This window comes from Phyllopteryx taeniolatus, chromosome 3, assembly GCF_024500385.1.
Source record: "Phyllopteryx taeniolatus isolate TA_2022b chromosome 3, UOR_Ptae_1.2, whole genome shotgun sequence".
Classification (NCBI taxonomy): Eukaryota; Metazoa; Chordata; class Actinopteri; order Syngnathiformes; family Syngnathidae; genus Phyllopteryx; species Phyllopteryx taeniolatus.
In genome coordinates this window covers 23,072,384-23,087,682 of record NC_084504.1, presented here as the reverse complement: position 1 = coordinate 23,087,682, position 15,299 = coordinate 23,072,384, and the positions used below count along the sequence as shown (strand labels likewise).

Here is a 15,299-nt window from a genome sequence, read left to right as displayed (position 1 = left end):
CTGGCTTAAATGTGACGTCACTCAGGAATCCCCGTCGTAAATAATAAATAAATAAATATGGGAAAAAATTAAAATAAGAAATTATACATCATTGCAATGTATTATCATATAGAATATATACATTTAAATGAAACGTATGAAAACATCCTAAAAACAACGTCTGTTACTTTTCAAATAAGTTTCAACACAAGAACTGTGTCAAGAACGCTACTTTTATGAAGATAATAATGTTCACATTTGATTGACACGTTCAGAGGTGTTGATTTAACTTTTTTTTTTTAATAGTCATTGTTGCTATAGTTTGCAGTGGTGTAGACCTGCACCACATCACAGTGAGATGCATTTTTTAAACCCTGGTTAGCTTTGAATGAAAATAACAGAAACACCTTTCAAATCTTTGATCGCTCATTAACGGAGCAGATATTTAATACAGTTCTTGTCTTAGATGTCCTTGCATTCGATCTCCATTTAGTTGGTGTAAACTGCCTTGACAACTGTTATAAATTGCTGTTGTATAAATCAAATTGCATTAAGTTGAATTGAACTGAATTAGATCCCTGATGTAGTGGCTGATATAATCAGAAAATAGGAAAGGAATAAAAACGGGTAAAACTAAATCCAAATAAATGTAAGTAAAATAGCAACAACAAAAAAATGCGTTCTTAATTTCAACTCATTTAAAAAAAAAATATTTTTCAAAGGATGAGGCTCTTTTGTGCGCATGCGCAGAGAAGCACTTCCGCGTAGCCCGAGCTAGCCTCGACTTCCTCAAAGGGAGTGACACCCAAGTGCTGTCCGGCTCAGCGAACGTTTCCACTTTAATTTCCATTTGACTTTTATCCTCGCCAATGTCCAAGCCTCCTCCCAAACCGGCCAAGCCAGGTAAGAGCAACATTACGTTGGACCTCTTGGTTAAATTTCGAAAACTAGTTAAGAACACCTTGCTACGCATTTTTTAGCCTTGTGGACGGTCGGAAAAACTAGTGCCCAGCGACTACTGAATGGTGTATTTCTGTTTTACTTTGAGTGTTCACGCAAAAGTGCTTGTGGGCAGTAACGGAAGAACATAAAACGGACGAAAAATAGTGATGTAGAATGTCTCGAGACATTCGGTTGGCCTCTGACTTCCCTATTTGCACCAGTCCTGTAGGTGAGTGTGTTACGTTTAAGGTCACAGGTTAAACGCTGATGACAAGCATATACACGTCTCTGACTATTTTCCCCCCACCAAACTTCCCCATCAATGTCTGTGCATATTCTCATACGGTAGTTGACAGTTTAGTCCACTGATGCATTCTGGACCGTTTACAGATGTCTTGCGTTCCGGACTGCTTGGTTTTCGGGAAAAAAGTGTGAAACATGTGCAAGCCATGAGTAAGTCTTAACTCAGACTTCATGTTTCAAGCAAGTCTCGAGTTACTGGGACAGAAATTATCAAGCAAATCAAATCCTAACTAAATTTCAAGCAAGTCAAGTCATGACTTGGGTTTTAACCAGGTCGTAAGTCAAGTTATTCAATCTTGTTCAGTTTTGGCACCAGAGGCAGAGTAGCAATGTCCTAAAATGTTCAAAATACCTTTATATCAAAATTGACTAGCGTTGGAACATGAATAAAATGAGCCCTATTTTATAAGAATCATATAAGGATTGAAGATTTGTGTGCCACTTTTTGTTTCGATAGAACGAAATCAATGAAAATCATTAGGAAATGTGTGACTGAAACCTTGACTCTAGTAGAAAAGCGATCGGATGTTCCTTATTAGTTGAGATGTCTGCCTGAGGCATCTTGGCATCTCATTTTGATCAAACTGAGAGCAAGCAAATCGTCAGAATTACTTCAAACTTCACAGAAAACAAGAATAATAGTGAATCACCACCATAATAGTTTTCTATCATCGCCAAATCCTAGGAACGTGTGATTTTTCTTTTCCCCAATCGCTGAAATCAAGGAACATTTCCATCTTTGTCAGAACCACAGAAAATCTCAACAGAATTGAAAAATTCATCAAGGGATTTCCCAATAAAGTAATATGAAAAGAACAAGTCTAACCTTGTGCGAATCAATGAGAAAACGCAATTTTGGTGGACCTCGTCTAAATTCACATAGCTGATTTCCGGCACAGCGAAATAGGGGAAAAAATAGCGGCCAGTTTTTCGGCTTCAGTAACATACATTGGTAGAGGACTCAAGAACATGACTTTTCTTCAATCAGACTGAAGTTGCCAATTTCAGGACTTCTGTTTTACATATTTATATTTAACCTTTATTTATGCAGGTAAGGCAATTGAGAACTGATTCCCTTTTGTAATGCCGACCTGGCTGAAGACAATGGAGTAAAACAAGACACAATAAAAGCAACTACAAATAACTACATGTACAACAAACTGTGCAATGTGATGTACACAAAACGTAACATACAATCCCAAATAACCAGACACAATCTTCCTCTCCAATCAAAATACACTTTAGCTCCCTCCACATTGACACTTCGCATAAATTGGTGCAGAGTTTCATTCCCTCTCAATGCATGTTGTTTAACTCATTCACTACCAGTGTTCCCAGTTAACATGGATATTTGACTTCTAATGCCATCAATGGCAGTGAATGTGTTAAAGAGAGAGAGGAGCAAGATTAAAGTCTCCTTTGACCAGTATGAGGGCGCCGGGATCAAAGATGTTGCGAGCAGAGACATGGTGTCACTCACGTTTGGTTTGCTACTAGTTGCGTTTGCAAGCAAATGCTCAAAAGTGAGCTGAGCTCTTAGAACAGGCGGCCATCTCAAAGGTGCCATCTTTGAAGAGACTTGCTTGGAAAATACTAACAAAAACTCGACTTGAATTTGACTTGTTACATCTTCGTTTTACGTTTGAAAGTCAGAATTTTTAATGTAGTGTAGCTTCTTTTAAACACAAAACAAATGCTATTTTTGTGTGAGGACATGAACCTGCCGATGGTAAGCGATATAGAAAATGGATGGATGGATGGTTAGATGGAATCAAGGATTTATATTTTTTATAAAATCTGGAAAAACAGAGTGTCAACAAGGTATGCAACTTGGAGGTAAGAGAGACAACGGTTACAACAAGCTACACTAGCTAAGATTAGCTTTTCTAAGTTTAGTTTTGCTAACCGATAGCTGGTAAACCATTAACTAAGATTCATGTTGGTTATGTGCTTAGTTGAGAAGACAAAGTAAAAGACAATAGAGAGACTGGTTTTGGAACAATTCATGTAAAAACTATGTGGTTGAGAATGTATGTGTTAGTACAGTTAACTAACACAAGTGCTGAGTGCAAAGTGACTAATTGTGCAAATATACGTTGTGACTGAGCAAGATTTTATGATCTGACTTACTCCCACCTCTGCTTTGCAGCTCTAATGAGAGCTACTTTTCTAACGATAGCCATTTTGAGCCCATTAACAATACGAATAAAAATAAATGAATGAAGAGTCAGCTGTCCCCATATTCAATCAAGATAATGCAATCAAATGCCCAGCCCTATCATAAATATAAACCCTGCCCGATCTGTAACGTGTTACTGTTCAGTTAGGACTGCTTAACAAGAAATAAAGTTCATGGTGTGTGGCGTAGCGTTCTTGTTTGGGCTTTTTAAATCTCTCACTGCTCATGGAAGATGTAACATGCGTAGTGAAGACTGCTGATGTTACGTTACAGCCTTGGTGGTTCAGAGAGTCATTTATTTGGATGGCCACCGGAAAATGCTTCCATGATGTCATCTACATGTGGAATTTAATGTGTGTGGATTTAGGAGCGTTGCTTGAGGATGATCACTTGGAATGTGTCAATGTGAATATATTTGTGTTGTTTGATTGTGCTCATGTGGAAACAAAGGTACCAAATGAGTTTTTACTGTCTGTTATTGTCTTGTGGTTATTCGTGACACCGTTGGCGTTAATTATTCACGTAGAGAAGCCATTGAAGGAGAGGGCACACGTTTACTTCTTTTGCTTGTCGAGTTGTTAAGCTGAGGGGCATCACATCAAGCCTTGTAGTGGTTATTTGATCATCTTTGACGTGTTCTGACAGAACATTTTCTTTTTGTCCTTTCCAAAGCAACAATTGTGGGTGCTTTGATTTGTGTTGCTGCTTAAATGTTTGTGTTTGCAAAAAGGAAAAAGCTCACTGTTTGTTAACATTACTGAGCATGGAACTGCTTAAGTGCCAAGACAAAACATTTTGGGCCAGTACACTTCCATGAAAACAACGCAACAGACAGTTGACTAAAGTATCACGAGTGTTATCAAGCTACAACATTACGGCCCAAGATCTAAGTGATGTACAAATTGTCAAAAGCAATGCATTTGCAAAGATAATAATGCAATACGAGAGATGAAACTGAATGAAGATTTCACGTCACAATTATTTTGATCATTTTATCTGTATTATCAATGTTGCTAAAAGAAAAGTGAACAAAAAAAATAAATACATGCACTTCATGCATTGCAAGTTTAGTTTTAAATGTAGAAAATATCAAATTACCAACCTTGCACTTTTTACAGAGAAATTGTACACAGCAGAAACAAAATGAATTTTCATGCATGCAAAATCCTGAAATGCATTACCACAAACCATGTGACATTGAACTCTTCTCTAATTGGTCACAAGAAAGTAAACCGGAAGAAGCTTTGCTGTTTGGACTAGCTAGTGATACGTGAGTAAAACAGCACAGATAAACACAAAATGGCGTCTTTGATTATTTTCCTTAAGTTAACGGGACAATGTAGCAGGCTCAGGAAATAGCCGAGTGATCTTCAAAAGCACGAGGCAAACACATGATCCTCTGTATTACATTATGTCGCCATTAGGCCTCTTACGATAATTACTATATCAATTGATTGTTCGATAAATAAAATTGACACAATAGTTTTTCCGGACTCGATAAATTGTCATTGTGGTGCTGAGTTGGCGCGCGGCTCAGAGTTGAGACACTTAAGGCAAAGTTAACTACTTATTATGCTTGCTAGCCCGTGAGCTAACGAGCTCGCGACTTTAAATAGCGTCTCTGATTTTATTGTATTTTTCTCTCACTACGTGACACTAAAACACCATCGTGGTTTCACTACATCCCGAAAAAAGATTTTTCAAAATCCAAAGAAAAAAGCAGAACCCATGGTTCATTCTGTAGATGCTCACTGAGCTTAAGTCTCAGAAGTTCTTACGTTATGGCATTATGCATGATGATGGTTTGAACTCCCAAGTTTTGTAGGCTGTTGGTTTGAGGCCTGTTTTACTAGAATACTTTGATTGCTCAGCTCACCAAATTTTGTCGTTTTGACTTTGAAATTTAAAGTCATCACGATGAGATTTCAAGTCGCTATGTTCTCAAAAACACACCTTGTGTTCTAGAAAAACATAGGGCTATACCTGTAAAAATACACCTTTTGCTAAAAAAAAAAAAAACAACCAACAACTTTATTCATGCAGGAATGTCAAATTTATGTGATGATACGTTAGTCACATCGGAGCTTTTAATTCAACCAAAGCTTGATTTACTGGTGCACTGGTCCCATATTGTTGGTATGCACTTTTTAAAATAATACATCGTGTGTGTGTGTGTGTGTGTGTATGTGAGAATGTGGTCAGCAGGCTTAAAATGCTGAGGGCACCAGGAACTTGGGAGCACAGAGTGTGCGTTTAGAGCGACGTGATTGGGCTTGTGTGGTGTGCAGTACAAGCAAACACACAGCGCGTGAGTGAGCTCTACAGGACCGGGCCTGTGGAGTGCGAAAAAGATGTGAACAGAGGTCAGGCTTGTGTGTGAGCTGCTCACTCAGCTTTAAACACTGCTACATTTGTCATCTTAAACGCACACAAACAAGTACAGACATAGACAAACTCACGCGCTCATATAAAAAAAAAAAAAAACACATTCCTATTAGTTGATGAAGTTATTTAATTTCATGTCTTCTAAAGGCTGCAAAAACTCTGGATGTATTCCAGTGGTGCAGCGAGCACTTGAGGCTGACTACCTGTGTCTGTGTGTGATCAACTCTGTGTTTCTGTGGCCCAATCTCATTTCTTTATTTGTTACCTCCTCGCTCCTCTGTTTACATGTTTGCTCCTCCCACCAGAGATCCCGTAGAAGAAAACTTCTAGAGGAGCGAGGGGTGACAAATGTTTGGAGAAATGCGAGGTTCGCTCCTCGATGTCGTCATTTCATACCATTAACGCGTGTCAAATCTATTTTCTCCGTGGTTGAATTATTACTATTAAAACAAATGTCCAGGTTATGCTTTGTTTCACGTGGAATTCAATTCAACTCAAATGTGATCAACACTGTTAACTTTTCACAACTCTAAAGGTGAGTGGGCTTCCCCAAGCCCCTCACCAACCCCCGCTCGCAGCGCATATTTGGAATGACTTGTAAATATGTAGACAGTGTTATGTTGGCTTGTGTATTATGTGGAATGTAAAAGCTGTATTTGCTCTCAAAAGGTTTTCCAAATGCATTTGACAAAATGACAGCCTTAACACTGCAGACTTTTATTGCGTAGTAACCATAAGCCAGTTTAATTAAGTCATTTTAGGATTACATGCTGCCCAAAATCAAACAAAAACTCAGCAACATTTGTATGTTTTAAAGTAAAATAATCAAGAAATGACCAAAAAAAGATGAACTATTTAATTTGAAGTCCTGTTTAATTTACCATCCAGCTGGTACTTACCCATTTTTATTCATCACTGTCGAGTAGGGCTGAATTCTTTTTTTTAAGTTTATTTTTTTAATTTATATTTTATACAAGTATTGAGATGTAGCATGCGATTTATTTGTTATTTTTTTGGGGGTGGGGATGGGGGGGGGCGGGTTCGTTATCTTCAGCATTATTCACTAAACACAAGATTGTATGTCTGTGTGTTTCTACATGTACCTGTGTGTGTGCGCGCCTGTCTCTGTGTGAGTGTGCGTGTTGTCCTGTAACATGTGCTAGCACATTACACTGAGCGCATAATTACCCAAATAATCCATACAAGATGCAATCCATGTGAGTGTGTTGTGGTGGCCACCAAGTGGATTTGCTCCTGCTGTTTGTCATGTACTCAACCCTGACTGATGTCTTTTGTCGTTTTGCTTGTAGGCCAGGTCAAAGTGTTCAGAGCTGAGTTCACATTTCACCCCAGAACGGTAAGAGACCTTTTTTTTTTTTTCCAATGTTTGTTTCTGAACAAAGGATACAAATGATAGTATGCGCTAGATCTGCTCCCTCCGAATATAAGTGTGACTGATTCTACCAGGCAAGTATTTCTGATTTACTGATTTCGCACATTCAACAACAATAAGCCGTGGTTCACTGCTAAACTTAAGCAGCTTCGCCAAGCTAAGGAGGACGCTTATCAAAGCGGGGACAAGGCCCTGTATAATCGAGCTAGAAACCAGCTGACTAAAGAAATTAACATTGCAAAGAGGATCTATACAGCAAAGTTGGAAAATAAGTTTAGCGCAAACGACTCTAAATCAGTCTGGCATGCATTCCAATCGCTGACTAATTACAAGCGACGATCCCCCCCAAGCTGAGAACAATAGCCCACTACCCAACGACTTGAATACCTTCTACTGCAGATTTGAAAAGGACAGTTTCACACCACACACCCACCCGGCCGCATCCGCGACCACAATCACACCTCTGACCTCTGCGTTAACCATCCATGAACAGGATGTGAGACGCATCTTCAAACAACAAAAGATTAACAAAGCGGCAGGCCCGGACCACGTGTCCCCATCCTGCCTCAAAGTCTGCGCGGACCAGCTCGCTCCAGTCTTCACTCAGATCTTCAACAGATGTCTGGAAATGTGCGAAGTTCCATCCTGTTTCAAACGCTCCACCATCATTCCAGTCCCCAAGAAACCTGCAATCTCGGGTCTGAATGACTACAGGCCTGTCGCTTTGACATCTGTGGTCATGAAGTCCTTTGAACGCCTCGTGCTGGACCACCTCAAGAGTGTCACAGGTCCCCTGCTGGACCCCCTGCAGTTTGCCTACCAAGCGAACAGATCTGCGGATGATGCAGTCAACATGGGACTGCACTTCATCCTAGAACACCTCGGCAGTGCAGGGACCTACGCGAGGATCCTGTTCGTCGACTTCAGCTCAGCGTTCAACACCATCATCCCTGAACTCCTTTCATCCAAGCTTCTCCAGCTCAGCGTCTCACCTGCCATCTGCCAGTGGATTTACAGCTTTCTGACGGGCAGGACACAGCAGGTCAGGCTGGGGGAGGCCACCTCATCCACACGCAGCATCAGCACTGGGGCGCCCCAAGGTTGTGTCCTCTCTCCACTGCTCTTCTCTCTCTACACGAACGACTGCACCTCAGCGAACCCGACTGTCAAACTCCTGAAGTTTGCAGATGACACCACTGTCATCGGCCTCATCAAGGACGGTGATGAGTCCGCATATCGACAGGAAGCGGAGCGGCTGGAGCTGTGGTGCGGCCGACACAACCTGGAGCTGAACACGCTCAAGACTGTAGAGATGATCGTGGACTTCAGGAGGCATCCTTCGCCACAGCTGCCCCTCACGTTGTCCAGCTGCCTTGTGTCAACCGTAGAGAACTTCAAGTTCCTGGGAATTACAATATCCCAGGACCTGAAGTGGGTGACCAACATCAACTCCGTCCTCAAAAAGGCCCAGCAGAGGATGTACTTCCTGCGGCTTCTGAGAAAGCAGGGACTGCCACCGGAGCTGCTGAGACAGTTCTACACAGCGGTCATCGAATCAGTCCTGTGTTCTTCCATCACAGTCTGGTTTGGTGCTGCTACAAAAAAGGACAAACTCCGACTGCAACGGACAATCAAAACTGCTGAAAGGATTGTCAGTACCCCCCTACCCACCCTTGAGGACTTGCACGCTGCCAGAACTAAGACAAGGGCGTGCAAAATCCTCTCGGACCCTCCCCACCCCGGTCACCAGCTCTTCCAGCTCCTTCCCTCAGGTAGGCGCTACCGATCAATGCAAACTAGAACTAGTAGACATTCCAACAGCTTCTTCCCTCTTGCAATCAACTTCTTAAACAGCTAACTTACAATTCCATTACAACAAGCTGGCAATTTTTGGACTCGAGTTCGTTGTCACATTTCTGTGGGGCCAATTATGTATTACTCGTGCACTCGCTGTAGTTGTCTCGCCGTGCTGCACTATTTGCATATACTGGCCACTCATGCCAGAGTAGCATCTGCTCCATTTGCACACTGATTGAGGAGTATCTGTAACATTTGCACAACCATTGTCCCAGATTATCGCACTACTCGTCACTTTAAACCGCATACACTCCTTGATGTCTCAGCGCCCTTTGCACAACGGTCATTGCACCAGACTATTGCGATATTAGTCATTCGAACTGCTCTAAGTGCTAGAGGACTCTGCATCTTTTTGCACAATTGTTTTTTGTCAATGTCTTTATGTCTCCAAAGTGTTCTGTAAATTGACTGTCTGTTGTACTAGAGCGGCTCCAACTACCGGAGACAAATTCCTTGTGTGTTTTGGACATACTTGGCAAATAAAGATGATTCTGATAAAACAGCTAGTTGCTGATTTTTATATTAGTCCGAGTCGGTCGGACATTAAATACAGCGGAACGACGGAAGTTGAGACAATTCAAATGTTGAAATTAGCCAGTTTTGATGGGGTCATGCAGTGGAGCCATTACTCACTCCTCCATTGCCAGCGTGAGTATAGCTTTGCGTTACCATAGTAACCAGGGTAGAGCTAGAGGTTTGCTCATGGGTAGGAGTGCTCATGCTACAGCCCAGTCTAAATAAAAAAGTGAGCACCCGTAAAAGAATTGATTTGATTTTCACTCATGGGTTTACCACTTCATCACCAATCTGTCAAATTACAGTGTTTAGCTTTTTATTCAGCATTTCTGTTTTTTGGGTGACTTATTCCAAAAGATGGACCATCCATCCATCCATTTTCTGAGCTGCTTCTCCTCATTAGGGTCGCGGGCGTGCTGGAGCCTATGCCAGCCCTCATCGGGCAAGAGGCGGGGTACACCCTGAACTAGTTGCCAGCCAATCGCAGGGCACATACAAACAAACAACCATTCTCCCTCACATTCACACCTATGGGCAATTTAGAGTTGTCAATTAACCTACCACACATGTTTTTGGGATGTGGGAGGAAACCCACGCAGGCACGGGGAGAACATGCAAACTCCACACAGGCGGGGATGGGGATTGAACCCGGGTCCTCAGAACTGTGAGGCAGACGCTCTAACCAGTCGCCCACCGTGCCGCAAGATGGACAAGATGGATTTTGCACTTACATGCAAAATTTTACTCAAGATGTTAGCATATCGGGCAAAATGACACGTACTTAACAAGACCTCAGTTCAGTATGCATCAAAGTATTAATGCTAGGGACATTAGGGACATGTCTCCTTAGAGACATTAGCCTATAAGGCGAGATGTACAGTACATTACAAGTTCCGCAAACATGAAAACATTAACTCTAGGCGTATATTTTGTCTTGATTTTTCTGTTGTGAGGGTTTGACCCTAGAACCGATTTTATTTGTATTTCCTAGGAGAAAAATGGTTTGGAAAATGAAACCTATCCAAGATGTCCCGGATAGTGTTGTACCTTACAGGTTCCACCATATTGAATTTAATCAAAAGTCAAGCCCCGACAAACAAGCCGCTTGTCAAACTGTCGCATTGTTTTTGTATGTTGCAGCCTGATGAGCTTTACTTTGAAGAAGATGACATCCTCTACATCTCTGACTCGGTAAGATAGAGCTTAAAGAATCAGCCTTTATGACACGTCTTAAATCTAGACGTCATACTCAGAAGGCCGCATAGACAAAAATCGAAGGGAAGGAAATCATTTATTAAATACACTCAGACCAATTCAACAAGCAGTTATATATTGTTTATATGAAGTATTACAGTTACGGAAGTATCTTTAGTCATCGTTTCATTATGAAGAGACATTTTATGACTAGTTTCGTGTTTTAGATCTAGAAAAGCTCTGTATGAAACAAATGCATTAGTAGTATTCGTAGTAGTTGTTGTTAGCAACTTCTTCTGTGTTTTTTTCCCCTCAATATCTTCCCGTTGTCTTCAGAGTGACAGTAACTGGTGGAAAGGAACATGCCGGGGGAGGACAGGACTTATTCCACGCAACTACGGTAAGTGGAAAAGGACATTTCAAGTCTTTTCATCTGTGAATCTTTAGTTAAAAAACATGTCTTCTGTTTCAGTAACGGAGCATGCCGAGTCTATCGACCACCCAATGCACGAAGCGGCCAAACGAGGTGCGGCGACTGCTCAGCTGCCTCTTTTGTTCCAATGTCTCTGTTCATTGTGACAGTTCCTCGTGTCCCAATTCGCTCAGGGAATCTTTCCTGGCTGAGGGAATGTGTGGAGAACAGGGTGGGAATCAACGGCTTGGACAAGGCAGGCAACACTGCCCTCTACTGGGGATGTCACGGAGGACATAAAGGTACAGTGATAGGGACGATTGGCCCTGCAGCCAACAGCGGAAAAGGTCTATAAATGCCTTTAGATGCCACAAGATGGTGGCATCTAAAGCACTCCTTTTGTCTAAATCACTGGGCCTCTTCGGATTCTCGTTTTAGCTTAGGACCTCTCCTTTCCTGTCCTATCCGAGCGACATGACACGACAGAAGTACTTGGAGGATAGGTCATACAAATGAGAAAAATGCTTAGGAAAGGTGCCTCGATGCAACCTAAAAGCCACCTTTAGCAAAGGTTACTCCTCACCAACCTTTACGACAGGAAAAGAAATACCCACAATCCTTTATGGCAACAATATTTAAAGCAGTAAACCACTGACAAAATTTACAGACCACGCGAAGACGCTCGAGTTTCATGCTAGATACTTTAAAATTGAAACTTTTTATATTGATTTTTAAAAAAATGTGTTGTACCGAACAGTGTACTGTATATCAACAAACATGCATCAGGAATACAGTTTTGGGGAAGAATAGCCATGTGAACATAATCATTTGCCTCAATATTTTGTAAAACTAACATTTGCTATACATACAGTAAAAAGCTGTATACAAAATAGAAAGTACAGAAATGTGCAAAACTTTGAGTGGCAGAGAAAAAGGGCAAAAAAATGTTTTGAAAAAAAAACAAAAACAAAAACAAGCTCGTCGTTCCCCATTATTTATTCATAAAACAGAACATACAAACACAATCACAAGGATGACATACAATCAGTGGCAAAAGACAGATTATCGCATTACAAAAATACATTATAACGTGGATCCAAGGTTTGAATGGCTTTCGCAGTGTCTAATGGTCCTAATGTATAGTTTGACATAATTATAGTATCTACATTTTTGGGTTGTTGTAAAAACACTTTATATGGGTACAATCTGTGAATTATTTTAAGATACTACTTTCATTTAATTACTAAGCAAATATTTAGCAGGTAAAGTCCGCAAGCTAGGGACTTGCGTCAATTGTGTAATTACAATTAAAATTGTAATTAATTTGAAACAGTGCTGTCCTTGTGTAATTGTGTAATCTGTGAATTATTTTAAGATACTACTTTCATTTAATTACTAAGCAAATATTTAGCAGGTAAAGTCCGCAAGCTAGGGGCTTGCGTCAATTGTGTAATTACAATTAAAAGTGTAATTAATTTGAAACAGTGCTGTCCTTTCCTATTTTCCCAAGGAAGCACCTTTTTGAAAGAGGCCCAGTAATTCTCAGTCTGGTACGCGGGCTCCCTCTAGTGGTTAGTGGGGGAAATGGTACCTTTGTATTTAACTTGAAGACAATCATTTTGCATTTAATCTTTAAGGAAAGCTTGTTTTTAAACATTTTTATAGATGTTTAACTTTAATATGCAATACGTTTTAATTGAATCGTTAAATACTATTTCCTACATACAAGAACAGTGTTAAATATGCAAACTGCATGTTGCTGTGACATTGCAGTTGTAGTTGCGGCGATCTGAAATTGTTTTGACTAAGCAAAACTCAATTACAGATATGTGCAACACACGTCCAGTCTAGATGTTAAAAGGGCTTGCCATAAACGCCATAACACTAAACCTGAGCCGTGCGATGAGTGCGTCCCTTATTGCTTGTTTCATAAATAAAAGAAATCAAATGTTTGGCCACTGAAAACCCTTTCTGTGACCTGTTTTTGTTGTTTTATATTTTACAGTCACAAAAGCAAAAAATAAATAAATACTAGCATCAGTCACTGTTGTGTTTGACATGTTTCTTATCTACAAATCATGTTTTTTGTTTTTTTTTTTAATTGCGAGGGCGAGTCTTGATTTCTAATCAAATTTAACGGTCTATATTATTGGTGGACCAGCTAGGACAGAATTTCACCTTGTCAGTATCCAGCTCCTAATGTTCCAGTTTTCAATGCCATTGTATTTATTTACCAATGTGTATTTGGTAATTAAAGGTTCAGTAATTGTTTCTATGCACTCATTTAAATGGAAACTGAGTCTATTAGTTATTTGTGTCATGGTTCCTGTCTGACTGTAAGATATCAACAATTTTCCTCCGTTGTCCCTGTGAGCTGTTTGATTTTCTTGCTCTTCCTCTTAGACGTAGTGGAGCTTCTACTCAGCCAGCCCAGCGTCGAACTCAACCAGCAGGTGAGAACAAGTATTCAGTGCTCAGCCACAAACACAGATTTCAAACTGAAAAAAAAAAAATGTATTTAAATGATGATTTGTTTTGTAGAATAAGCTTGGGGACACTGCTCTGCACGCTGCTGCTTGGAAGGGTTATTCTGACATTGTGGCCATGTTGCTGAACAAGAGTGAGTTCACAACGTATCCATGTTGCAATATCATTTTTTTAGTAAAATCCAACTGGGAGTGGCAATATACTGCTTAAATAAAGCAAGCACTTTTTGGAAGAGTTGTTCTGCTGCTTTTTTGGGAAGTTAGCAGCCACCATCTAACGCTCGTAGCTTGAATGTTTGCTCGCAACTCAAGACAGAAAATTGTCTGATCGACGGCTCGTATCTCGAAAAACCTGGAAGTTGTGGTACTGCTGTATATGAAAGGTGTGTTTTCTCATGTCTTTTTTGCTTTCAGATCCGCGTACAGACATCCGCAACAACGAGAACAAGCTGGCTCTGGAGATGGCCACCAACGCACAGTGTGCCTCGTTGCTCAAGAAGAAGCTGGCCAGCTGTAAGTCCAGAGCCATCAATGTTGCCATTTTCTCAAAATAGATCCTAAAAAAAATGTTTTCCTTTTCCTTAGCTATCACACGCTCGCACAGCAACGCTGAGGAGTATTTGGATGACGAGGACTCGGACTGAGGACGAAGAGTCTGGAGAGATTTGGTCACCGACATAAAAAAATGGACCTTGTTGTCTTCCTGCGTCGTCGGCGTGGTTATTACAGTAACTCTATTTTGAACAAAGCCCTCAGCATCACAGCAGTGCAAATTGAAAACTGAAGACAATTGTCTATGGTGTTGCACAAAAGGGACCAAAAATGCAGAAACACATTGATTCCACACAACTGCCGATAGTGTTGGCAGACTTTGATTTGTATGAGCACAGATTTTCCTTGTGTTTGTTCCTTCGTCAATTTAAGTGTCATTCCACATATTCCTAAATGGTAAAAATCATCTAAAGTAATCATTATCATTTGTTCTTTCCATTTTCAAATGGCACTATAACACAAACAAAAGTGATTCATTATTTTTATTAAACAAATGACCAAAGAATTGTCACTTATTTTGTTTTTCGACTCTGTTTAGAATGAAAAGAATGAATGATACTCTAATTTAGAATACTCATGAATTCCATCACAGGAGCTAAGTCTTGCTGCTTTATGACAAATGGGGAAAAAATAGTGCCTTTTGTATGTAGAACAGACTGTCTTGTTGGTGGCTGTGAATTGACTTTCTTATGAAACACTTTATTTCTGTTTCTTCTATCTGCAATTAAAAGAGTTTTAACTTAAAATGCTGGCATTTTTTCCTTTTTTGAAAACGATGCACAATGGAGGAGCTTGCTCTGTGATATGTTTTTATTTCAGCAAGCAGCGCCAAGCTAACTGGTTAACATGCTAAAACGTTATGAGAGAGGTTTTAATTTGGGACAAAAGAAGTAATTATCAGGGGGGGTAATTTTGTGAGGGTATAAAACAAGAAAAAGCCTATATTCCAATAGTAAACAATAGAAAACTAGTAACATTACAAACGAAAGTTGCACTGTCACAAATAGTTGTAATAGTACAGGAGAAATGTCATAGTGGTTCGACTAAAGTCAGTCAGTATTATGACCCAAGCTGTAATGATGTCTTATAACACAAACGTTA

General features: G+C 40.3%; 1 protein-coding gene across 1 annotated transcript; it reads left to right on the top strand.

The window, feature by feature from the left end:
• Positions 1-725: 725 nt before the first annotated feature.
• Positions 726-14,944, top strand: ostf1 (osteoclast stimulating factor 1). The gene is made up of 10 exons (XM_061767721.1): positions 726-882; positions 7,099-7,145; positions 10,695-10,745; positions 11,085-11,148; positions 11,221-11,274; positions 11,355-11,462; positions 13,564-13,613; positions 13,702-13,780; positions 14,061-14,159; positions 14,232-14,944. The coding sequence occupies exons 1-10, from the start codon at positions 849-851 to the stop codon at positions 14,288-14,290; spliced, it is 645 nt and encodes a 214-aa protein (XP_061623705.1). The 5' UTR covers positions 726-848; the 3' UTR covers positions 14,291-14,944.
• The last annotated feature ends 355 nt before the right edge of the window (positions 14,945-15,299 follow it).